The sequence below is a fragment of the Pseudonaja textilis genome, chromosome 2, assembly GCF_049901715.1.
Source record: "Pseudonaja textilis isolate UNSWEBS1 chromosome 2, rPseTex1.2, whole genome shotgun sequence".
NCBI lineage: Eukaryota > Metazoa > Chordata > Lepidosauria > Squamata > Elapidae > Pseudonaja > Pseudonaja textilis.
The window spans coordinates 8,670,408-8,696,255 of record NC_141991.1 but is presented as its reverse complement, the minus strand read 5'-3'; the positions used below and the strand labels follow the sequence as shown (position 1 = coordinate 8,696,255).

The following is a 25,848-nucleotide window of genomic DNA, read 5'->3' as shown; positions in this document are numbered from 1 at the left end:
TTAAATAACTCTCCCGCTCTGCCTCCTCCTTCCAAGAGGAGGAAGAGATCCTGGAAACAGATGTTCTCGAGCGCCTGACCCGGACAAAACTTTCGCTTCCCCTTTCTTGCCTGTTTTGCTCGGACATCTGACTAGCAACCAGTGACGACATAAGGAGGCTCCCCCCTCCGCCCGCCCCCCCGCCATTGGGTGAGCTTGGCCAATCACCGGCTCGCTCTGGATTCTTGCGCTGTTAATCAGCGGGAAGGCGCGTCTTTCTTTGACTTCGGGAGAGCGGAGCGCAGGTGGAGGATGGCGGGCAGGATGGCTCTGCGCTCTTCTCCCCTGTTGAGTCTGGTGTGGCTGGCGGTCGCCTTTCCGGAGAGCAGCTGCGGTGAGTCCCACTTCAAGGAGGTGAAGGATCCAGCCCCGTTTTCTGCTGTTGCGAATCCATCCAGGGCAGGGGTCTCCAACCTTGGCTACTTTAAGACCTGTGGACTTCAACTCCCAGAATTCCTCAGCCGGCTTTGCTGGCTGAGGAATTCTGGGAGTTGAAGTCCACAGGTCTTAAAGTGGCCAGGGTTGGAGACTCCTGAATATCTCTGTGTGTGTGTGTGTGTACGCGCATGTGACATCCTTTGTCTCCCAGAAGGAGAATCCTGATTCAGTCCTCCTTCTAGTCCGCACCCCTGCTCCAATGGCTAATTTCAGAACGGGTCTCAAAGCACAAATGGGTCTCTCCCAGAGATGGTCTTTAGCAAGTTCTGACCCGTTCTGGAGAACCGGTAGCGGAAATTTGGAGTAGTTTGGAGGACCAGCAGTGTGGGATTCAAAACTTTTTACTACTGGTTCTGTGGGCTTGGTGGGCACGGCAGGGGAAGGATACTGTTTGCTTGGCCACTGACTCACATTTGTGACGGTTGCAGTGTCCCCTTTGGATGAGCAAACTCCGTGGTGGAAGCCAGATTCATTTAACAATCGGGTCACTAATGAACAACTGCAGCAATTCCCTTTTAACAACTGCGGCAAGAAAGGTTGCAAAATGGGGCAAAACTCACTTAACAAATGTCTCAGCTAACTCAAGTGCTGTCATAAGTTAAGGACTGTCCGTGCTATCTCCGGTTATACCTTATGTAGCCAGTGCTCCGTATCTAGAAAAAAATATTTGTATTTATCAAATATAGAAGTAAAGGTTCCCTCGCACATGCGTGCTAGTTGTTTCTGGCTCTAGGGTTTATCTTAGACCAATTTTTTAAAAATGAAAATAGTATATGCATCTAGTGAGGAGGACATGGAAACAGCCGGTGAGTTCAGCAAAGCAGGAGCAGATCGCTGACAGCTTTTGAAGATTTCATGCTCCTTTCCTGATCCTGTTCAAAAGCCCAGCCCTATGTACAACTCTATATTTAAACCAGGGCAGTGGTAGGATTCAAACTTTTTTACTACCTGTTCTGTGGGCGTGGCTTGGTGGGCGTGACCTGTCTTGGTGGGCGTGGCAGGGGAAAGATACTGCAAAATCCCCATTCCCTCCCTACACCACTAACCTGCTTTCCAGCTCCGTTCTCCTGTGCAGGGCAACACAAGAAGACCCAGCCGATCAGCTGGGACTTGATGGGAGGCAGAGAAGAGATGGGGGCGGGGCCAGTCAGAGGTTTTGCAGTATCCTTCCCCTGCCAGGCCCACCAAGCCACGCCCACCAAGCCACGCCTACAGCACTGGTAGTAAAAAAAAAATTGAATCCCACCACTGGTTCGGGGTTCTTCAGCTGAAGCCCCCTGACTCTCTTCCTCTGGGTTCTTTGAAGGCTCCTTCTCACACTCTTTGAAGTTTACCTCCTTCACTATTTCGGAGCCCAGTCAGGGGCTGCCTCACTTTGTGATGCTGGTGGACGTGGATGATCATGTCCTTCTTCACTATGACCGCGAGACCGGGAAGATGCAGCCTCGCGTCTCCTGGATAGAGAAGTTGAAGGAGGATGACCCGGAATTCTGGGACAAAGTGTTCAAGGAAGCACATGAGGTTGAGAAGATGTTCGTATATGGCCTGGCGCTTGTGAGGATTTTCTCCAGTCATAGCGAAGGTGAGTGATGGGTTCTAGAGAAAAAAGAAATGGGGGTCCCTCCCGGGTTAAAGGCTGTTTCCTAACTTTTGAAAAGATTTTTGTTCTGAAAAATATGTTTATTGCTTTAAAAATTATCATGTTTATCCTTGCCCCATAAGTGAAGTTTTCTGTGAATGTTATAATTATTAAAGGCAGATGAGCAATCAAAAATGTGAAAAATAAGTAAATTAAACATGTTAAAATAAAATAAAAAAACCCAAAACCGTATAACATCGGAGTGATGTAAAACAAGGTAAAGAGGAGGAAAGAGAGTGAACTCCACACTGCTGTGGAGAGGGAATGCTAGCTTTCCCCCACTCCATCCTTGAAGGCAAGTGTTTCTTTTTCTTCCTTTTTTTGTAATTTTTTTTTATTTTTAACAACAAACATAAACAAACACCAAAACACAAAAACGAAATAAAATCTTCTTTCCATTGTACAGTGTGTCAGTTGGTACATATCTTTTGTGCACAATATCAACAGTCATTCCCTTTTAGTTTTATGTTACATTTCATAATGTATAAAGCTACTGTCTACTTGATATCATATTATTATCAAATCATTCTTAGACTATGATTACAAATTCACATCATCCTTTTCGAGCAAGCCTCAACTTTTACAAAACCTGGTTCATTCATTTCACAATAAACAATTATAACCTATCATTACATTATATTATCTTTACTATTATATTGTATTAATACTATTGTCAGGTAACAGAACTTTTCCCATTCAGTCAACAAGAATGAACTTCTGAAAACCAAACGTATCAAAAGGAATCCTTCATTGAGATGAGACAATTCATGTAGGGATTAAAAGCAGCATCTAACGTGCCTCAGGCATGCAGGGACAGATAAAGGGGTTTAAGACCCTTCCCCTTCTCTTGATGTGTATTTAGCAAAACAAAGAGCCGACAGGTTTATTCCCCGCACCCCCCCCCCATCTTCTGAGAACAATCTTTTTTGAGGTTCCCAGGTAACATCTCCCAGCAGGTATTTTTATGGTCTCTTCATCCTGTGGCTGTCTCTTTCAGAGGTGACAGGTTTCCGGGCGTCTGGTTTCCGTCCCTCCATAGTATATTGTTATGTCTCACCTGTGCCAATGAGGTGAGAAATCCAAATTTCCAAATGAATATAAACAAGCAAACAAGTCCAGTAATGACAGGGTTAAATTCCTTGAGCTGGGAAAGTTCTTTGCAGTCACACACAAGCTGTCTGCCAAGTCCGATAATAAAGCAAGAACATAAATCACAAGCTGTCGCCACACACATAATCTTTTGAAGCTTCTCTCACAAATTAACACGTTGTCCAGAACAAGTTCCCAGAGCGAATAACCCCACTTTTATTCCCTGTGGGGCATGTCAGTCCCTCATCTCAGTCTCTGATTCGTCCCTTCTTTCTTTCTGCGTTGCAGCTCGCACTTTTGCCTACGCCGCTGCCTCGCATCAAGCCAGCATTCCTCTGCGTGATTTCTTAGTCAGAGACTCTAATACGCCCTCTTCCTTTTCCTGATCAGCCTCAGGTCTTCCCTCCTGGTTATCTGCCGACACCTGAGGCACAATCAGGGAGGAAGGCATTGCCGAAGAGAAAGGTCCTGGGGAAGAAGACATTTCCAACACCTCCTCTTCCCCACTGTCCGAGTCTTTGTCCTCTAATAAAGCAGGCTCAAACCTCTGAGCCACAACAGTATATCATGGATTATCCAAATTTAATATAATATATCCATGTTACATCAAAAGAGGTTTCTTATACCAACTCCCCCCACCCCTTCTTCCATGAAGAATGGCAGATACACGGATCTGACAACTATAGTGTATTTTATTTCTCTTTTTTCTTACCTAGCCAGTGACAGAATAAATTCCTAATTTTATTCTTGTTCTGTAATAGCAAATGTCAATCTACTCATTTCTGCACATTCCATTATTTTCTTTATCATCTCCTCTTCTATTGGATTTTTTTTTCATTTTTCTAGTTTTGCGCAAATACAATTCTACCAGCTGTCGGAACATTAATAATCAAATATATCAATTCTCTACTTTATCCTTCAGGCAAGATACCCAATAAAAATATTTCAGGTTTCAAGTCTATATGTTGTTTTGTCATTTTTTCCAACCATGGATGAATTTTTGTCCAGTATCTTGTGGCTTCCACACACGTCCACGAAGAGGCTCCTGGTGGTAGGGACTTCTGTTGCTTTCCGCCAGTGGTGTGTTTCAAAATAGTTTACCACCAGTTCAGTGGGCGTGACTTGGTGGGCGCGCTTGGTGGGAGAAGATGGAGGAAAATGGGGAGGGAGAATGTTTGGAGAGCGTGATTAGGGGTGCAGGATGAATGGGGAGACTCAATGTCTCATCCAAAGGGCCTGAGGAATTTCATGGGGCAAAATGCATTGCTTTCATCTTCCAGTCATTTGTTCCTTTTCTTGTTGGCTCCTCCCTGAGTCAAAGTCCCTGCAAGAATGTCATTGTCTGTCTCTTCTGAGGATACCTCAAACCATAATCCTTCCTTTCTTTCAGACCTTCGTGTGGTGCAGGTCATCCTAAGCTGTGATCTCCAGGGAGATGGGAGCAAAAGAGGGTTTGTGCAGGTGGCTTATAATGGGGAGTCTATGACACCACCATCCACCATGGATAAGTCTGAAATGGAGGAATGCATTGCTTTGCTAGAGAAGTTCCTGTCTTACGGGAATGAGACGCTGCTGAGGACAGGTGAGTATCTGGATCCAGGCTGGACTTTCCTCCTTTCTGATCTGTTTTGGGCCCCTGGTCTGCAGCTTGGCTGTCCAGAAAGCAACCCTTCCACCCCCCCAGGACACAGGAAGCCATTCAACAGAGCATGAAATGCAGTCTCTGCCTGGTGGGTCTCTGTGTGGATCAGGCCGCAAAAGCACTTAGGGGATGTCCTCTTCACAGCTCATGATGAAGCAACATGGGGCTATTCAGTGGAACCACCATTAGTGTTGTGGTCCGTCAGCAGCCTGCGGAGCAGCAGGCAGCAGAGTTGAACAGTGGGGAGGAACATGGGCCAGTCTGGGGAGGCCTTGGACGAGGGATCTGCATCTGATACAGAGATGGGGCCAGGGCCATCTGGGAATTACATGCTGACCCCGGAGCCTCCAGAATCTGACAGCAGCGAGGCAGAGGAACAGGGGGAGCCTATTCCCAGCGTGTGTATGTGCAGAGCTGCCAGAAGGCAAGAGCAGCTAAAACAAAAGGGGCGACTTGGGAATAAGGCTTGTAGGTGATTCTATTCTTCCGCTGAAGGGAGCACTCCAACATCACTCAGAGTTCCAAGCAATCCGAGTGGAATTTCTTTATATCGTCAATTTGCTGCTGGAGGTTTTTCAAGCTGAGTCCCTGGAAAGGACTCATAATCAGGAGTCCTTGTGGTTGAACGTTTTCCAGATTTGGAGTATTTCCTAAAACTTTCGGGATGCTACAGTTATAGTGTGCTAAATCCTTGAGTACGACCAAGTACTGGGAGAGTTGTCTGCTCCTTCAAGTTTCTCATCCACGTTCCACCCTCTGAAGAGGCTCAGAGTTAATTCTAGTGATGTTGTTTCTGCAGATCCTCCAGTGGTGACAGTGACCAGAAGGGTGGAGGCCGAAGATGAGAAGGAAACACACATTTGTCGGGTCCACGGCTTTTATCCCAGGGTGGTCAATGCCTCCTGGATGAGGGACGGGGAGGTCTGGCTGCAGGACACCCTCCATGGATCTGTGGCCCCCAACGCGGATGCCACCTACCACTACTGGCTCAGCATCCAGATCGATCCTAAAGAGAGGGGACGCTATAAATGCCACGTGGAGCACGACGGCCTGCAGGAACCTCTGGACGTGGCTTTGAAGGATGAGGGGCAGCAGGGTGAGAAAGGCTGGGTTCTTTGGCAGGCTGGAGGATTGTGGGAGAAAAATTTGACCCCAGCTGTATCTAGATGTGACCCTGCCTGAAATTTAATCCATTGTTTTTCCCACTGTTGAAGTATGTAGACTTGCAGGGACCAGTCCATAGAATAGGCCTCAGGTAATTTAAAGGAAGCAACAAATCCCATCATAACAGTTGACCAATCTTGATGAAATCCCCTTATAGACCCTCTCTTAGCCTCTGTCCACCCCCTCTTTCCTGCCTCCAGCAAAGGAACAGCCGTTAAGCTGAGCCCCCGAAAGAGATTTTTCTTTGGTTAGAATTCCTAAAGTACAAAAATTAGGAGGAGTTTCACGATCCCGTTTCTGAATTCTGAATTTTTATTCAAATTGGTGAACAGCAGTGGACTTCATAAAATACAGAAAGGAGAGCTACCACTCTCAGTTTTTTTGTCTCCTAGGTCTCAGGGAAACCTCCTGGGCAAAGCAGTAAGGCAGCGAGGGAGATCCTGGCACAGCTGATCATCAGAACAGCTGATTGTTGGGAGGGGAAAAAAAGAAATACCTTAAGGAGTGACTGGGCAGGGTAAATGCAGTCAGCGACGTTGGGCATGTGCACGATGTTGCGCAAGCGCGATAAGGACTGACTGGCTGGGGAGGGGAGGGGTGGACGGAGTGGGGCGGGGCCAGCCAGGGTCACCATTTGCCAGTTCTCCGAACCGTGCAGAATCATAACAACCGGTTCTATAGAACCGGTCCGAACCGGTAGAATCCCACCCCTGGTTTTCCTCCTGTAAAGGACAAATTGCTTCTCCAAGGAAAGAAGCGTATTTCATGATCAGGGATTTATTAAAACAATCAGTTTATTTATGTAAATTTATTGACACCTTGGCTAGCCAGGTGTCTTCATGGTACCTTTACAGGGATGTAATGAGGAGGCCCTCACACTTTTTAATTTGAGGAATTCCCTGCGGTTTGGCTGCATTAAGTCTCTCCTTTAATTGGAAGGATTGTTTGGGGTTCGCCTCAATTCTGTTCCAGAATCCAACCAGATGAGGCTCATCATCGGCTGCACTGTGGCTAGTCTTGTCCTGTGGTGTGTTATTGCTGGGGCTTTGATATTCTTTTTGATGATTGAAGGAAGATGGAGAAATCCTCCTCTCCCTTTCGGGAGCTTCTTCTGGGTTTCATTCTCCCATGTTTTCCCAGCCCTTTTGGGAGCATCTGAGATCTGGCCTCTTTTGGGACTTCACTCTTGACTCAACTGTACGTCTACAACAGTGGTTGGTATGCTACTAGTTTGGAGCAGTTCGGCCAAACCAGTAACGAAAAAAAAAAAAAGCCTCAGCTGAGAGGAGGAAAAAAAATCTTGACAATCAGTTGAGAGGAAAAGAAGAGAAAAGTGCAGGATCGGCCCTTCCTACCTGCTCCCCGTATGCCTTTCTCTTCTTTATCCTCTCAGCTGATTGGTGCTGCAGGTCTCAACTGGTGTGGGGAAAGCTGCACGCCGGTGTTAGGCAAAGCATGCCCACCAAGCCATGCCCACCAAGCCACACGCACCAAGCCACACCCACCAAACCGGTGATAAAACAATTTGGATCCCACCACTGAGTCTGCAGGGCAGCAAGTGGATGATTTGTGATCTTCACATGTTAGCTGCCATTCAGAGCTGGGGTCAGAGGTAGCATCCGTTGTGTGTTTGTGTCTGTGTGTACCCAAAGACATGATGCTTCAGAGTTGTTTTATCTCTGTCTTTCTCCCAAGAGCTGAGAAAGGTGCCCCCCCCCTTTTTTTAATACATCCAGGCTGTCCTAGGGAATGGAGGCTGTTCCATATTAGCAGGCTTGAAACCCTGCATTGGTCCATAAAGACCGCTATGTGATTGGACAGTCAGGACGGCTGTGATTGGTTCTCTAGGAGTCTACCGCGATTGGATGAAACCAATCGTGGGAAACTCAAAGCGATGTCATTGGCCGCCTAGCCATGGCTAGCTCTATAAAAAGAGCCGCCATGAGCGCTGTTTTTACTCAGAACTAGCCTGTTAAATAAAGAGCTGTTGTTCACTTAATCTGAGTCTCTCGTCTCTCTGAGTCCGACCTGCCGAACTTAACAGAGACCAGAGGTGGTATTAACAGATAATAGATAACAGATAATCAGAGTTGGAAGGGACCTTATAGGACATCTAGTCCAACCCCCCGCCCAAACGGGAGACCCTACACCATTTCTGACAGATGGCAGTCCAGTCTCTTCTTGAAAGCTTCCAGTAATGACGTTCCCACAACTTCTGAAGGCAAAACTCCATTGGTTGTTTGGTTCTCACTGTCAGAAAATTTCCAGATTAAATCTTTCCTTGTTCAGTTTCCATCCCTTGTTCCTTGTCTGGCCTACAGGCGCTTTAGAAAATAGATTGACCCTCTAGATTGTATTCAGCAGCTTCTGACCAGTTCTGGAGAACCAGTAGCAGAAATTTTGTGTAGAATCCGTAAATACCACCTCTCATTTTACAGTATCCTTCCCCTGCCACACCCACCAAGCCACACCCACAAAACCGGTAGTAAAATTTTTTGAATCCCACCACTGATAGAGACCCCAAGGAGAAATGTCTGACTGGATGATCCATCTCACTAATTAGCTGCTCTGCTTTCTAAGAATACATAAGGGGAAAGCCTTGGCCATAACGTGGTCAGGAAGCTCCATAAAAGTAATGATCGAAAGGAGGCATGTTGAAAAAAAAGGAGCTTTGGTGGAGGCCAGCTGGATCTCCCTTTGGCATCCCACTACAAGTCCCTCCAAATATAAACTGGTTGGAAAAAGAAACTTGGCAGCCATCTTCACCCTCAGGGCAAGTGTGCCTTCTGGCTGAAGAATTGCTGAACTTTTGTTCTCTGTGGAGATATATAAATGATAAGAATTCTTTCCCTATTCCCCTTAAGACCATTGTTCGGTTGAGACACTTTGGATATGTTTATGTGTTTCAGTTTACAGATGAGTGAAGGAAGGAGGGATCTAAAGTCAGAGCTGAGTTTCTCCATCTTTTCCCATCTAGCTAAGACAAGGGTCCCCAACCACCAGGCCGCAGACCGGTACCAGTCCGTGGAACTTTTCCTACCGGGCCACTGGTTTGCTGGGCGCTGCCATCTTGTTTGATGAGAAAGTGCTTCCGGGTGAACTTTTCCAGTTGGAAAGCGGCATTTGGGTCCTGAAGGAATCCTCGCGCCTTAGTTTCATCGAAGGGGGGGGCTTCAAAAGAAACTAAGGCACGAGGATTCTTTCAGCACCCAAGGCAAGGCGAGCCGAGCGACCATCCCGAAGCGAAGCCCATTGACAAAGGTACAAAGGAGGAGTTGAAGGTGGCGGGGAGAAGCGGGGGACGGCTGGCTGGCCGGTCGCTCGGCTTGCCTTGCCTTGTCATGCGTGCTGATGCCAATAGTCCTCAACTGATGACTTCTCATTGAATGACAGTCTGGAATTACAATAGCCTTAGAAACGATCATAGAGTCCAGCAATTGTCCAAAATTTATTAACTTCCCTCATGGTGTCATAATCATGATCTGGATGCTTGGCAGTCAGTGATGGTATTCAGCCAGTATGCACTTAAAGTTTGGGTGAATCGGTAGCAAGGATTTGGCATGGGTTGCTGAACCAGTAGTAACTTCTGGTTGGCTACGTCCCCAACCCAGTTGCCCAGTCGCCAGTCACTCGCTCACTCCGCCTGCCTGACACTAACCCACCCAGTCACTCCTTAAGGTATTTCTTTTTTTTTTTTCCCTCCCAACAATCAGCTGTTCCTACGATCAGCTGTGCTGGGATTCACCTCGCTTACTTATTGCTTCACCCAGGAGGCTTCCCTGAGGACCAAGAAGGCAAAGCTGAGCTGCCAGAAGGCAAGAAGAGTTAAGACAAAAGGGGAAGTAAGGCTTGGAGATGATTGACCCCCCCCATAAGATATAAAGGAGAAGCAAAGGGACATGAGCCTTTGCAGGAAGCAACTTTGTTAGTTCTGGTCGGTTTAAACTCTGAAGCTCCGTGTTGACTTTGTGCTCCATTTGGCCTTGTACAGCTAATTGTCAATTTAGTCATTGGCAGCATTTCAAGGGAGATAAAGGTGGCTGCTTATCAGCCTTACCCCAAAAGAGTGCGGCAAACTTCTGTTGGATATTCATAAACAGTTTCGGACTCATTGCGGGCTGTGAATGAATACAATTCACAGCCGTTGAAATCAACAAAAGGCTTTTGGGACTAGCGTGTGATTGTAACTGTCTCAGGAAGCCTTGGTCACAACAAAGAGACTCACTCTGTGTCTTTCTCTCCAATGCAGGGAACAATCAGACCATTTAGCGGCCCCTTCACAGGTGAGTGGCCCTTGTGGAGGCTGTATGGGAAGAGAGGGAGGAAGGGAGGTCTAATGACTAGTTAATTGTGAAAATACTTTGAAAAGCCCTCTTCTATTTGTCATGAACACTGAAGGGTAAGAATTTGGGGGAGGCAATGTGGCTGTGGGAAGCAGTCTACCTGTCCGTCCCCCCCAAACACTTATTCTGCAAGGCCAAATTATGGTACCTCTCGGGATGTGACTGCCTTGGATCAGGAGGCTCAGAGACCTGCAAAGAGGAGATCAGAGTATCTTCAATGCAAGGGGAGGGAGAGGGCAGAGGAAGGGCATCTTGAGGTTCTTGCCAGTCATGGATGGACAGGGGGCTCTTCTCCCCTCCTTGAACCCATCTGGGAATCCCTCCATCCAGATGCTGAAGGGAAGACCTGGGCTCTCTGGAGGCCATGATGAATCCATTTGCATTTATCTCTGGATCGAATAGGATTTGTGCATTTAAGGGTGGAGCATCAATGCTTGTTTGACTTTCTGGAGCAAGTTCTCACCCACCTCAGCAGTCAGTCCCAGCCCTGGGCCTCCCCTATTATAATTCAGAAAAACCCAATGAGGCTGATTCCTCAGAGGAGACCAGGGTATTAGTCTCTTCAGGTTGCTGCCTCTCCTCCTTTACTCCTTTGCCTGATGAGCTGATCAGTGTCAATCCTTCCATCTGGATTGTGGGCTTCCTCATCTTTGTGTCAGGAGTCTGGCAGTTACCCCCATTTAAATCATGAGTCTCAAGCCAAACTTCCAAAACTTAAAAAGGATTTAGTGGGAGTTAACACGCTGGCACTACCTGGGTATAGCCGACTCTGAGACACATCATTCAGTGTCACCCTTGACCCTGGTTTTCCCCCCACCCCCTGGGTGTATCGTTATTCATATTCTCCAATGGGACGCATCCATAGCCAAGATCATCAATCATGCTCTCCAGTTAGAATTTTGTGTGGTAGAAACTTCAGTCACCTAGTTACTATCTTTGAAAACATTTATGGAATGCAAGCTGCCCACTGGTTCTTCCTCCCTTTCTGTTGGCTATAGAGATGGCTGTTGGCTAAAGACTACAGAGATATTTTATGAGTTGACAGAGGTAGCTCTTTCACTCTGTCCACTCAACAAGTGGGAGAATGCTTAACGACTGCAATTGGAAGTGCCAGGATTTTAGTTGTTAAATGAAGCAGTCACACTTAATGATTACTTCATTCAGTGACTGATATTCTGGTCCCCATTGTGATCATGAGTCAAGGACTATCTTTAAAACCATTAAGAATGTTTGAATTGATATCATTAACCCTTTTATGACAGTCATCCATGTAGATTAATATTTTAAATATGGATGGGGCAATTGTGTGGTGTTTTTTTTTTTACTGTTTATTGATAGGAAAAGTTGTGCATGAACAATTATGTTACATCAGCATATGAATAGTATAGAATTGAAGTAGGTCCACATTAAAAAGGGGTATTGGTAAAACTGCTATTTCTTTTTTGCTTCTCTTGACAAAAGTCTCATTTTCCTTCAAGTTTTAATACTTTTGTTCACTTCCTGTTCCTCTTTTGTGTTCCTTTGTACAAAATCAACTGTTTGTACAAACTATAAAAGGCAATGAAAGTTTTTCTACTCTGCTTTCTCTCTACTTGCAAAGAGAGACCCCTCTTTATTAAAGTATAATAAATTGCCTTTAAATGATCTTTAAACTCAGTTGCTTACTGGAGAGAGTGCACCAAGGCAGAAGCTAAGGGCAGATTGTGGCCATCAGTCTGTCTGTGAAAAACTGCTGGAGTGGGTTAAAAGAAGAACAAATTCCCATGAAATTTCACATTTCCTCTCCTCTGAAAAAGGGGGGCTAGGCCCTCTAGTTTTGATAACAGCAACAACAACAACAACAACAATAATACTATATTTATGTGCTGCTATATTCCCAGTGACTCAGATGGCTGGGAAAATTAAGATCCTATTAAGGTGTTTCTCAGCCGTGGCAACTTAATGATGTGAAATTCAGAACTTCAGAATAACAAAGTTGGAAGGGACCTTGGAGGCCTTCTAGTCCAACCCCCTGCTCAAGCAGGAAATCCTACACCATTCCACACAAGTGGCCATCCAAGTCTTTCCTTATATGTTTTTAAAATTATTTTTAAATGTTACTTTTTAAAAAAAAATGTGCTGGCTTCAACTTCCAGAATTCCCCAGTTGAATAGGCTGAAAATAACAGAATTGCTTTTATGCTCTGACACAAACACACCCCACAAATTGCCTGTCAGGGAGACTGCCAGGGAACTGTGCAGCTGGTATCGAAATGGAATCAGAGATGCTGACATGAATTTGTTGTTTTATATAAATATATACTTACAACTATATACACAGCAAACAAGATAGGCAAACAGGAGCATCTTCAGGTAAATCAACCCAGCAGGAATGTCATGAGGTAAATTATACAGCACACACAGCACAGAGAGACGAAAAAGGCGGGAAACCAGGAACCTCCCCTTTTACACTCACAGCAACCAATCACAGCTTAGGTTGCCTCATGCAGTGGCCAGCTGTCTTCAATCAATTAGCTACCACTCTGTGCTCTTACCCATTTTCCAATCCTTCATTGCCCCAGCTATTAAATATCTTAATCGAGATGTTTTCTTAACATTTTTAATTTTGTCCCACCTATAAATTGGAGCCCTCCAAGTGCACTACTATGTTTCCCTGAAAATAAGACTGTCATATATTTTTTTGCACCAAAAAGGGCACCAGGTCTCATTTTGTGGGAGATGTCATCCATTGACCAACCGTGTCACCCCCAGCCTCTTTTTCACTGTCAGAGGCCTTCAGGAACTTCTGTGGTCAGCAAGGCTTTCCTTAAGGCCTCTGCAACTGATAACAGCTCTCATTTTGTGAATGACATGCTTCCTCCCCTCCTTTACTCCTTTGCCTGATGACCTGATCAGTGTCAATCCTTCCATCTGGATTATGGGCTTCCTCATCTTTGTGTCGGGAGTCTGGCAGTTACCCCCATTTAAATCATGAGTCTCGAGCCAAACTTCCAAAACTTAAAAAGGATTTATTGAGAGTTAACATGCCGGCACTGCGTGGGTGTAGCCAACTCTGAGACACATAATCCATTGTCACCCTTGACCCTGGTTTTCCTTCCACCCCCTGGGTGTATTGCACTTCATATTCTCCAATAGGATACATCCCTAGCCAAGAGTCATCAATCATGCTCTCCAGTTAGAATTTTGCAGCAGAAACCTTGGTCACCTCGTTACTATCTATGAAAACATTTATGGAATGCAGTTTCAGTTTTGCAAGCTGCTATACTGCTCCCCCCTTCCTTTCTGTTGGCAACTCTAAAAAGACCCGAGAAATATTTTATGAGTTGACATTCGATTCCCCTCACTTCTTGAAGGTGACCTGTACAACACAAAAGAAAAAATAAACATTGCAGGTATAGGACTTAGGGTAGCAAACCCCACCCCCCCCAAGGCTTGTTTGGATTTTCTGCATGGAACCTCGTCACAAGGCTATCGGCTTGGACGTTCCTACTCTTTACCCAAGATCCCTCTGATAAGGGGTAGCCCTTCCAGTTGATTATTATTTTTTTCCAAAGCTTAAAAAGGATTTATTGGGAGTTAACATGCCAGCACTGCCTGGGTGTAGCCGGCTCTGAGACACATAAGACACCCTGGTTTCCCCACCAACCCGAGTATATCATAATGCATATTCCCCAATAGGACACATCCATAACAAAAAGTCGTCAAATATGCTCTCCAGTTAGAATTTTCAACAGCAGAAACTTCAGTCACCTAGTTACTATCTTTGAAAACATGTATGGAATGCAGCTTCGATTTTGCAAGCTGTTACACTGCTCCCTCCTCCCTTTCTGTTGGCAACTCTAAAAAGACCAGAGAAATATTTTATGAGTTGACACTTGGCTTCTTCTCAGACTGACCCTGCCTGCTTTTTCCCTCCTCTTTGCAGCACAAGTGGACAATTCCCATCACGAGGAAAGAGGAGAGAAGATGGGATCAATCTTCTGAATTAGGCTAGACCCTTAGGAGGAGCCCTTCAGGCCCATCCTGCACGGTGGAACAAGGATATATCTGGAGTCTTTTGTCGCTGCTTTTATCATGGAATCAGTAACCTTTTTCTATTATGATTGAAGAATGGAGTAGAACATTATGATTATTATGATTGCAGAACACAGGAGAAGCTCAGTTGGCCTAGAGGTGGAGCTTTTGCTTCACAATCGGGAGGCTGTGAGTTTGATCCTAGGTACAGGCTGATTTTGGAATAGACTCTCCTGCTTGAGCAGGGGGTTGGACTAGATGACCTCCAAGGTTCCTCCCAACTCTCTTATTCTATGAAAAGAATTACGTGTTTATAATTGTGGAATCAAAAAGCTTTAAGTTGGGGTTTAATATAGTTATTTTTTAATAATTATGTTTTTTATTGCTGATAACCTTTAATGGGCTTTTCCTGATGAACATGGAGAAGTGAGGTTTTAGATATAGATTTATAAAGAACGGGGTGAGGAATGAGATAAAGAGTAGCTTGCTTTTATTTTAAAAGAAATTGATAAATTGTTAATCTTTACCATACTTTATCATACATCATGGGATTGAAAGGAGAACTTTCTTTTTCTCTTTATTTTTCTTTGTATCAGTTTTAATCTATATAATATAATCTCCAATAAAATTATTATTAAAAGAGAAGCATGCATTCTGAGATTTTCTGCCACTAAAGTAGTTAATACCATATATATATTTTAATTATTGCACAGTTAATTGACCAGACATTAGCTAATCCAAACTTTTGCAAATAATCAATATACTTTGTGCAGCGTTCAGAAACTGAATTTTTCTAATTGCTATTTATGGATGGTGTCAGGGAATTGCACAGCAGGTGCCCCAATGAAGTCAGAGACACATGAACTTGTGGTTTTATATAAATGAATATATTTTAAATCAATATTTATAAGCAAACAAGATGGGCAAACAGGGGCATCATGAGGTAAATCACTACCGGTTCTGTGGCCGTGGCTCAGTGGGCATGGCTATGTGGTCTATGTCACTTAGTGGGCATGGCTACATGGTCATGTGACTGGGGGGGGTCAAAAGACAGAAACTCATTTTCAGGGCAGGGGCTTGGACTAGATGACCTCCAGGTACCTTCCAGCCTTGGATGGCTATGCTGTTTCAAAGCATCCTCTGAAGCTGCGTCTAGTGCAGGGGGTCTTCAAACTTGCCAGCTTTAAGACTTGTGGACTTCAACTCCCAGAATTCCTCCTTCAGTCACGCTAGCTCAGGAATTCTGGGATTTGAAGTCCACAAGTCTTAAACTTGCCAAGTTCAAAGACTCTTGGTCTAGTGGCAAGGTTTATGGTCCTTCCTTCCTCTTCTTTTTCCCTCCCTCTCCCTGCTCCCTCCCTCTCTTTCTTTCTTTCTCTTTCTCCCCTCCCTCCCTCTTCTTTTTCTTTTGCAGCACCCTCCAGCACTCCATTTTTGGCCTAGTGGGCCTCAAGGAAGCCCTGGGAAAAGCAGCATTTTGAAGCGAGGTTGGGGAATTAGCTGTGCTGCGCAATTTAGATTTGCCAGAAAGCAAGAAATCCGATGATTTCCTGCTTTCTAGCTAATCTAAATCGCACAACACAGCTGATGGTCACCCAGCCGATAGTGTGGAAATACCAGCTCGGATGAAACGGTAGCATTTTTTACTAATGGTTCAGTTGAACCGGGCCAAACCGGTAAAATACCACCACGGGTCTGGGGCCAGGTTTCCCTAACCTGACCTCTCCTCCCCTTGCCTCGGAAACTCCCCAGTTTGGAGGAGTATTCAGAAAAGCTGTTTAGCAGCCTCAAAAAAGGAAGGGTCTGAGTTGGGGACAACCCACTTCCCTCAACTAGATCTGATTTGGGAGACCAATACAGCTTCTGTTCCCACTTTCATCCCTCCGATCCATCCCAGGAAGCTGCTCCTCCAATTCGGGGTGATTTTCAAGTCTTCCCTTTGCTTTTCGTTGGGTTGGTGATAGGAGTCGCTTTTGTCAGCTGAAAACAAACACTTTCACTTCATTTTTGGAAATCACCGAATTTAGTTTTTTGTTTTGTGGTTCTTGTTGTTTCACAACAATAGCTGCCCATATCACAAGTTACTCTGAGCAACACGTAGCAAAGCTAAAAATAAGTAGTTGGTCCCTGTCCTATTGACTCTTTTTATTTTTCATATATATATATATATATATATATGTGGATCTTTGGTTGTTCGGGTTTTCTCCCGCGTAAGATTCAAGTATCTAGGCAACGTTTCGATGAAGTCTCATTCACCATCTTCAGGCTTCTGTCTTCGGTCTTAGCGTTGGCTTCTGTCTCGAGCTCTGTGCTTCTCAGAGTGATGTGAGTGATCACTCTGAGAAGCACAGAGCCAAGACAGAAGCCTGAAGATGATGAATGAGACTTCATCAAAACGCTGCCTAGATACTTCGAATCTTACGCAGGAGAATGCTTCGGGTATTTTCTCACGTCATAGTAGCTGTGCTTTTAAAGTTGTAGCGACGTTTCAGCAGAATCTCATCTGCCACCATGAGGCTCCTCTGTAGAAGCCTGATGATGGCAGATGAGATTCTGCTGAAACGTCGCTACAACTTTAAAAGCACAACTACTATGATGTGGGAAAATACCCAAGCAAAGCCGAATGCCATACATGTAAGTACCCGCGAAAACTTACGAAAACAAATATATATATATAGCCTATAGCCTAGATACTTGAATCTTACGCGGGAGAAAACCCGAACAACCAAAGATCCACATACAAATACCCGTGTTCTGATTGGGTGGGGGTGTTCTCATTGGTAGGGGGTTTGGCTGTGAGAACACCCCCACCCAATCAGAACACAGCCAAGCCCCCACCCAATCAAGTCCCACCCCACTGGCAGTTAAAAGGAGGAAGCAGCTGCAATCTCCATTACTCTGAGAAGCACAGAGCCGGAGACAGAAGCCTGAAGATGATGAATGAGACTTCATCGAAACGTTGCCTAGATACTTCGAATCTTACGCGGGAGAAAACCCGAACAACCAAAGATCCACATATAAATACCCGCGAGAACCTCAGAAAACAAATATATATATATGAATCCATTTCAGGCATTAGGTTTTCCACCTCGCCGGCTGGACCCACAGGGATTGGAGGACTTGTCGCCTGGCGCTGCCCATGCCCGCCGGAGCTCCTCGTGCTGCCGCTACTGCCGCTACTGCCGCCGCCATCTTTGGATTGTTTAATGCTTCTTACCACTACATCTGAGAAGAGACCAGAATAAGCGTGATACTGAAGTCTTTTCAGAAAGTAAACATGTTCAGCAGATGGCCTGGAAAATATGGACTACTGAGTCTGTGTTCCTGTGGCCATACACGTCTATCCAGTAGTTTGTGTGTTAATCTCTTGTTTGCACAACATGCTGCACCTTAAACTACCCAGACAGTTAAAACCGCCTGTTTTGAACCCAGAGAGAAAAGAAAGGCTCTGAAAGGGAGGCTCATCCTGCAGACGGACAGTTTCCAGAGACTCAAAACCAATTGGAAGATGTTACAACTGATTATCTTTGAATCAATTATAATACAAATAAAAATTAGTTAAGAATTGAGATTTGCTATAAAAGATCATATGGAATTGAAATTAAAGTCTAATGATGGTCTAATAATAATATAATATGAAACGGAAAATTAATGCAATATGAATGTAAATTTAAGAAGACTATAGATACTGTGCACAAGGTACATGTGCCAATTGACACACTGTATAACTGAAAGGTTTTTTTTTTGTTTTATGTTTGTTGTAAAAAAATAATAATGATAATTTAAAAAAAAACCAATTGGAAGGTCCTCCTAATGACCTCGGTCTTCTTCATCGGTAGAAATACAGAGCCACGAAAGCACTGGTGGGATTCAAATTTTTTTTACTACTGGTTCTGTGGGCGTGGCTTGGTGGGCGTGGCTGGGGCAAAGCTGTCTGAGGAATTCTGGGAGTTGAAGTCCACAAGTCTTAAAAGTTGCTAAGGTTGGAGACCCCTGCCCTAAAAGAACTATCAAAGGAGGCAGCAGCAATCTTCAATTTATTCCCGGAAAAATCCAAGTGCTTCGAAGCTTCCTAAAGAGTTGAGACTTTGTTAGAGAATAACCAGAAATAGGGAATGAAATGAATGTACCTTATTTTGTAGCCTCTGAGCTTTTCCCACAAAAAGACCTGTGTTTGCTTTGAAGATGCCCCAAGAAGCTCTGAGCATTTTCATGCGGAGCAAAGATCACCACGGGGTTCCTGACCTCCACCTGATTAAAGGATAGGATAGGATAGGACAGGACAGAATAGAAATAGAACAGCAGAGTTGAGTTTCTGACAGGTGACAGTCCAGTCTCTTCTTGAAAGCCAACAGGGATGAAGCATCCACAACTTCCAAAGGCAAAGCTGTTGATTTTTCTCACAGTTGGAAAATTTATCCTTATTTCTAGGTAGAATCTCTTTCCTTGATCGGTTTCCATCCATATTCCTTGCTTGGCCTTTGGGAGCTTTGGCGAATAGGTTGATCCCTCCACCCCACTCTCTGTGATAGCCTCTCAAACGAATTAAATTTGGAAGTCCTCTTCCGAGTAGAGTAGAGTAGAGTAGAGTAGAGTAAGGAATAGAATAGAATAGAATAGAATAGAATAGAATAGAATAGAATAGAATAGAATAGAATAGAATAGAATAAGGAATAGAGTAGAGTAGAGTAGAAGAGAATAAGGAATAGAATAGAATAAGGAATAGAGTGGAGTGGAGTGGAGTGGAGTGGAGTGGAGTGGAGTGGAATGGAATGGAATAGAATAGAATAGAATAGAATAGAATAGAATAGAATAGAATAGAATAAGGAGTGGAGTGGAATGGAATGGAGTGGAGTGGAGTGGAGTGGAGTGGAATGGAATGGAATGAAATAGAAAGAAATAGAAATAGAAATAGAAAAAGTTCTTTATTGGGCAAGTGTGATTAGACACAGAAAGAATTTGTCCTTGGTGCAAATGCTCTCAGTGTACATAAAAGAAAAGATACATTCATCAAGAGTCGAGAAGGTACAACACTTAATGATAGTCATAGGGTACAATAAGCAATCCAATCATACCAGGAAACAGTCAATATAAATCGTAAGGATACAAGCGACAAAGTTACAGTCATACAGTCACAAGCAGGACAGGCTGGGTGATAAGGAGTGATGAGAAGAATAATAGTAATAGTAATGCAGACTTTGTAAATAGTTGGACTGTTAGGCCCCTTTGCCAGCTCCTTAACAGATAATCAGAGTTGGAAGGGACCTTGTAGGTCATCTAGTCCAACCCCCTATGCCCAAGCGGGAGACCCTATACCATTTCTGACAAATGGCAGCTTTACTATTTATTCTGTTCTGTTCTGTTGTTCTGTTCTGTTCTATTCTATTCTATTCCATTCCATTCCACCCTATTCCTATTCCATTCCTATTCCGTTCTATTCTATTCTACCCTATTCCTATTCCATTCCATTCTATTCCATTCCACCCTATTCCTATTCCATTCCTATTCCATTCTATTCCATTCCATTCCATTCCACCCTATTCCTATCCTATCCTATCCTATCCTATCCTATCCTATCCTATCCTATCCTATCCTACTCTACTCTACTCTATTTCTTATTCTATTCTATTCTATTCTATTCTATTCTATTCTATTCTATTCTATTCTATTCCATCTGGGTTTTGGCATCCTCCCAACTATGGGTGCTGCATTAGCTTTTGAAATCTGCAATTTATCATCCTGGCCTACCATGTTAATTACTTCAGTGTGGTTTGTGTTGTTGTTTTTTAATTTCAAATTATCTTTACTTTGGGTTCAGACTGCATTTCTGCCCTTCGTAGACTGGTTGTTGTTGTTTTTTTGGAAGAGTTTGTTATTCAGCCAAAGATAATTGGACACTGGGGCCAAGTTGGAGGCATTAAAGAAAATTTATTCTACTTTGGTGACTTTGTTATTTTTGTATCATCATATAAACAGATCCGGAGAGGGGCCATAGTCTGGCCTTGCAGGATAAGAGTTTGGGGGCAGGCAGAGCCCCCCCTTCCCAGAGCCCCTCTGGATCTCCCCCAAATTCCTCCCCTTGCAGCATTTGAGATGAACAGGAGAGAGAAGAGGGATTTTCCCAAAGCATCTTCACCATCACTTGGTCCTTGGACCCCAAAGCCCCCGTTTCCCTCCCTTCTTCCCTTTCTCCCCAATGCAGACCCACTGGGGCCACTCACCTGCAAGGAGGCTGCTAAATGGACTGGCTGCTCCCTGCATTGGAGAGAAAGATACAGAGTGAGTCTCTGCCTTGTCCTATTCCTCTTTCTCTCTCCCTTCAACATTCAACCTCTCAGTTTCATGAATCTCTCAGAGGACATCAGGCTGTTAAGTATCTTCTAAACCTTTAGAAAAATCCACCCTGTATTTCATGTTAGTTTGCCGAAACCTGAACATACTTCACATTTGCTACCTGACCAGGCAACTCCACCAGTTCCTCTTCTGATTGAAGGCAAACAACATTTTGAAATTAAGGAAATTTTGGATTCCAGGAAACAAAGAGGAAGACGCCAATATTTAGTTGTTTGGAAACATTTTCCTCCTTCACAGTCGGAATCAGGGGTGGGATTCTACCAGTTTGCACCTATTCGCTAGAACCGGTTGTTAACATTCTAAGCAGTTCGGAGAACCGGTTGTTAGAAGAAATTACTGGCCCAATCCTGTAAGGAAGGCAGGAAGGAAACATTCTGGTCTTTCTTACAGAAACTGCCTCTCCCTTAACCCTTAGTACATTCTTGGCAGGACTAAACTTCCTGTCCCTGGAACTTCTCTGGAGTTTTTTTCCCCTCCTTTGCTGGTACTTTGCTTGTGTGGAGTGACCATTTAAAGTTACAACGGCACTGAAAAAAGTGACTTATGACCATTTTTCACACTTACGACTGTTGCAGCATCCCCACAGTCATGAGGCCAGGTGAGGAGATGCGTGCCTCGATGTTGAGTGATATTGAGTTGGCCACGCCCAGCCAGTAACATGACCACCAAGCCATGTCCATCCAGTCACATGACCAAGCCATGCCCATCCCCTAAGCCACACCCACAGAACCGGATGTGAAAATTTTTGAATCCCACCCCTGCTAAGGTGGGACTGTAACTCGTGGTCTCGCCTGGGGCCCTCACCACGAAGCCAAAGTGGGTGCAACTATTTTAATGATTTCAACAGAACCAGACACATTGGGAACCCAGGGAGTATGAATTTGGAGGGCCTTTTAAAAATGGGGCCCTCCATCTTGCAAAGGGACAGAATGGCTCATGCAGCAGCTCCGTCTGACTTACCCTGGTCTGAACTGTTGGATCCTCTGTCACTTGCTGGAAAAGAAGGAAAGAAAAAGAGGGGGAGAAAGTTGCTCTCTTGGCTTATAGGGGGAAAAGCTCAGCTCTTTCTGACTCCAGCTCCCTCCCTCCCTTTCTCTCACACACACAATCAAAGACTCACAAATACATGGGTCTTTAGCTAGAAGGCAAAGGAAAGAATTCTTAAAATTTATATCTATGTACACACAGAGAGCAACAGTTCCATAGTTCTTCAGCCAGAGGGCAGAGCTGATGTGAGGATACCGATGGCTCCAAACTGTCTTCCTACAAACAGTTCCTACTTAGAGAGCCTTATGATGAGAGACCAAGAAAAGATCCGGCTGGCATCCGCCAAAGTCCCTTTTCTCTCAAAATACCCCCTTTTGATTGCCATTTTTACAGAACTTCCTGACCCTGTTACGGCCAGCCTTTTCCTTCCCAGAACTCAGATCTTCCAGAAGAAGCTGGCCCTCCTTGAGGATTTCTCACACCAGAAGTTGCTCCTTGGGGGGGTCTCCACTCCCAAGAATAACCTAGCTGTAATGAAAATCGGGCCCATCTTCCCGTTCTTAGGAGGAAGAGGAAGATAGCACAACTCTGCAGTTTCGTGAGATTCTTTTGTGTTTAAACACACACACACACACACACAAGCACAAACACAAACTCAAGTGATGGTGCCTCTGGTCCCTGCTCTAAGTTGGAGATTACATGTAAAGAGGACAAATCACTCACTTGGCGTTGCTTTGTAGCATCCTGTCGTCTCTCTGCAAGGACAAAAATATGTGAAAGCTCAAAAGGATCCACCAGAGATCATCCAATCTCTCCCTCTTCAGGAGGAAGAACCCCGGGAGATATTTTGTCCCATCAACAAAGACAGAAAGATCTTCAAAATGCAAATGTATCAACAGAGCAAGCAACCCAGAGCAGGCTGGCGATTGGCCAAGCTCAACCAATAGAAAAAAAAATATCCCCATGTCGTCATAGTTGCTTGGCAGATGTCCAGGCTCAACAGATTCGAAAAGTGAAAGTCACATCAGGAAATCTTGGGGTGGGGGAGGGGCAGAATTGGGGCTTGTGTGTGTGTGTGTGTGTGTACCTACCTACCTGTCTACCTACCTACCTACCTATCTATATCTATCTATCTATCTACCTACCTACCTACCTATACCTCTATCTACCTACCTACCTACCTATCTATATCTATATATCTATATCTATCTACCTATCTATCTATATCTATCTAACTATACCTATACCTCTACCTACTTACCTACCTACCTATATCTATATATCTATATCTATGTCTGTCTGTCTGTCTATCTATCTATCTATCTATCTATCTATCTATCATCTATCTATACCTCTATCTACCTATCTATATCTATATATCTATATCTATGTCTATCTATCTACCTACCTACCTATACCTATACCTATCTATCTATCTATCTATCTATCTATCTATCTATCTATCTATCTATCTATCTATCTATCTATCTATGCAGTGAAGGGACCCTGAGAACAATTAATCCATAGAATAACTTGCTTCCTGGAGCTGGTAGGTGGTCCATCACTGGAGATGTTCAAAAATGGACGCTTTGATAAGGATGCTATAAGGCAGGGGTCTCCAAACTTGACACCTTTAAGACTTGTGGACTCCCAGAATTCCTCCTCCTGTCATGTTATCTCAGGAATTCTGGGAGTTGAAGTCCACAAGTCTTAAACTTGCCAAGTTTGAAGAGCCTTGGTGTAAGGTCTCTCCTGCCTATCCCACATTTTTCTGTATTTATATCTATATCAAGTTTTATTTTCAGGCAATAGAAATGTCCCCAGGAATGCCAGCCAAAGCAAAGCCTTGCCTGCAAAACACGTTTTTTTCTAAGAGAAGCTTACGAGAGTCATTTAAAGTTGGTCCAAGGTCCAAGAGCCAACTTAAGGTTGTCAACAGATCCAAGGTTCAGGAGTGACATTATATACACACCAGAGCTAAATGTTGTTTCTAGCAAAGAGAACAGAGTCAACCTCTTCTATAGGCTGCAGCCAACTGTCATTCATTGGAATGATTACTCTGTTGCTAGGCAATGACCAATAGGATCTCTGTTCTGCTCTCTTTTGGACAACTAAAGTTTAGCTTTTCTTTTTCTTTGCCCAACTTATATGTCAACCATTTTCCCAGCAGAGTTGAAAAGCCAAAATTTCTCTTTTCTTTTTTTTATAGTTCATCTTTATTTCCATTTTACTTACTGATAACACATGTGCCATTTATTAGTTAACTATTTAATAGTCTATTAAACTTCATAGATAACTGGCGGTGTGAAAGTTTAATGTGGTGGGTAATCGTTGTCCTGTTTGGGAATTTTTAAACCCTTCCTTTTTTAAAAAAATCTCATGCAAAATCACTTGTGTTTTCTTCTTGCCTTTCCTCTTTAAATTTACCATTCTGTTAAACATGCATCCCAAACTCCTACGTGTAGTCCTTTTACATTTAGGACCACAATACAGACTGGAAAATTTGTCATTAAGCAGTGTGGTTGTTGTGGAGCAGCGGTAATCACTGAGGCAGACACGGAGTGAACAATCAAGTAGCTTTATTCAGTGAATAAAGGGTTGCCGCGGCTGCCGGGGCTAACAGGCAGTCAGCTGGCGGCAACAGCTGATGCCGTTTGACAGCTCCTTTGATAGCCGGCTGTCAAACGGCATCAACCAATGGGAGCGGTCTGCGCTCCCGCCAGAAGCGGGGACCGGATTGAAGACTGCGGGTCAGTCTGTGAATGCAACACTCCTTTCCCCTGGCCAGGAGCATGCGTAGTCTCTCAAGTAGGCCGGGCGTCCGCACAGGCGGACGGATCGCCTTAGTTCGGGTGGCGCTGCAGCAGGGAAGGAGTCCTCCGCTTCCTGGGCTGTGTCGGAGCTCGAAGGAACCGGAGCCTCGTTGTCGGGTGACTCTGGAAGAGGGACAGGCGGAGGTCCAATGACCGTCTTCCAGCAAGACCCTGTAGGACTTAGGCCCAGTTACTGCCACCATTTGCCCTGGCACCCATAAGGGGTGGCCTGAGTAATTTCGCGCATAGACCTGGTCATGCAGGGCAAACTCCCTGGTCTGGCTATCAGATCCCAGGCGGGTGACTGGGGCATAATGGGGATGTAGCCTATCCAGGGTGGTTCTCAGGCGTCTGCCCATAAGGAGCTCGGCCGGGGATTTGTTGGTAGTGGCACAGGGAGTTGTATGTTGGGTTAACAGGTACATGACCAGGTCTATGTGTGAAATTACTCAGGCCACCCCTTATGGGTGCCAGGGCAAGTGGTGGCAGTAACTGGGCCTAAGTCCTACAGGGTCTTGCTGGAAGACAGTCGTACCTGGCGCCGGCACATTGACCAGCTGAGAAGGCGCTGGAGAGTGGCTACCGATGACCCCCATTACCCGCCAAAGCTTGGAGTGCCAGTCAATTGGGCCAAACCTCTCCACGGCCTTCTTTACTGACCTGACTGCCCTTTAAGCCATCCCGTTACTAGCAGGGTGAAAAGGAGCTGTAAGGGCGTGCCTGATTCCCAGGTTGGCTAAATAAACCTCAAATTCGCAGGTGAACTGGGGGCCGGTGTCAGGGAGGCCATGGGTAATGAATACCCTAGTTAGGGCCTTTGTGACAGCTTGAGTGGTTGTTGAGGACAACAGGGCCTGGTCTATCCACTTTGAGAAGGAATCTACCATTACCAGGAATGTTTGCCCATGCACAGGGCCGGCTAGATCAATGTGCAGCCGGGACCAAGGGGCCCCAGCATCTTCCCACCTGCCAGGAGTAGATGTGGGTGGAGCTGGCCTGGTAGCCTGGCATGGCTGGCAAGCGCTCATCCAGCTGGAGATCTGGGCATCCATGCCCGGCCACCACACGTAACTCCGAGCCAGGGCCTTCATCCTGACAAGGCCAGGATGGCCTTCATGCGGGACCTTCAGAACCGGGCCCTGCAGCTTGGAAGGGATGGCTACCCTCGTTTCCCACAGTCAACAGCCCTGCAGAGACGACAGTTCTTGCTGGCGAGTCTTGAAAGGCAGGAATTCAGGGGCATAAGAGATTGCTGGCCACCCCCTTCCCACCCAGTCCAGAACTTGGGCGATTACCTTGTCCCTTGAGGAGTGAGCAGCAATGTCAC

At 45.0% G+C, this 25,848-nt stretch overlaps 1 protein-coding gene, 1 long non-coding RNA gene and 1 pseudogene across 4 annotated transcripts in view; 1 reads left to right on the top strand and 2 right to left on the bottom strand.

The window, feature by feature from the left end:
* Nucleotides 1–244: 244 nt before the first annotated feature.
* On the top strand, nucleotides 245–15,012 carry LOC113452972 (major histocompatibility complex class I-related protein 1-like). 2 transcript variants are annotated; one of them, XM_087928427.1, is made up of 7 exons: nucleotides 245–373; nucleotides 1,784–2,059; nucleotides 4,596–4,787; nucleotides 5,647–5,943; nucleotides 9,725–9,826; nucleotides 10,261–10,294; nucleotides 14,279–15,012. In XM_087928427.1, exons 1-6 carry the CDS (start codon nucleotides 292–294, stop codon nucleotides 10,278–10,280), a joined length of 969 nt encoding a protein of 322 aa, XP_087784553.1. In that variant the 5' UTR covers nucleotides 245–291; the 3' UTR covers nucleotides 10,281–10,294; nucleotides 14,279–15,012. The 2 variants fall into 2 exon arrangements, with proteins under 2 accessions (XP_087784553.1, XP_087784554.1); XM_087928428.1 differs by lacking the exon at nucleotides 9,725–9,826.
* Nucleotides 15,013–17,260: 2,248 nt separating this feature from the next.
* The window catches only part of LOC148126669 (class I histocompatibility antigen, F10 alpha chain-like), a 45,040-nt pseudogene continuing 36,452 nt past the window's right edge, over nucleotides 17,261–25,848 (bottom strand). The window contains exons 6-9 of the transcript XR_015741380.1: nucleotides 22,432–22,463; nucleotides 21,682–21,714; nucleotides 20,589–20,622; nucleotides 17,261–17,592 (exon numbers count right to left, since the gene is read on the bottom strand). The product of XR_015741380.1 is annotated as a class I histocompatibility antigen, F10 alpha chain-like (transcript). The remainder of the gene's footprint in view (nucleotides 17,593–20,588; nucleotides 20,623–21,681; nucleotides 21,715–22,431; nucleotides 22,464–25,848) is intronic.
* On the bottom strand, nucleotides 24,271–25,848 carry LOC148126671 (uncharacterized). The gene is made up of 2 exons (XR_015742513.1): nucleotides 25,817–25,848; nucleotides 24,271–24,644 (listed from the first exon to the last, which is right to left on the bottom strand). It is a non-coding gene; the product is annotated as an uncharacterized LOC148126671 (long non-coding RNA).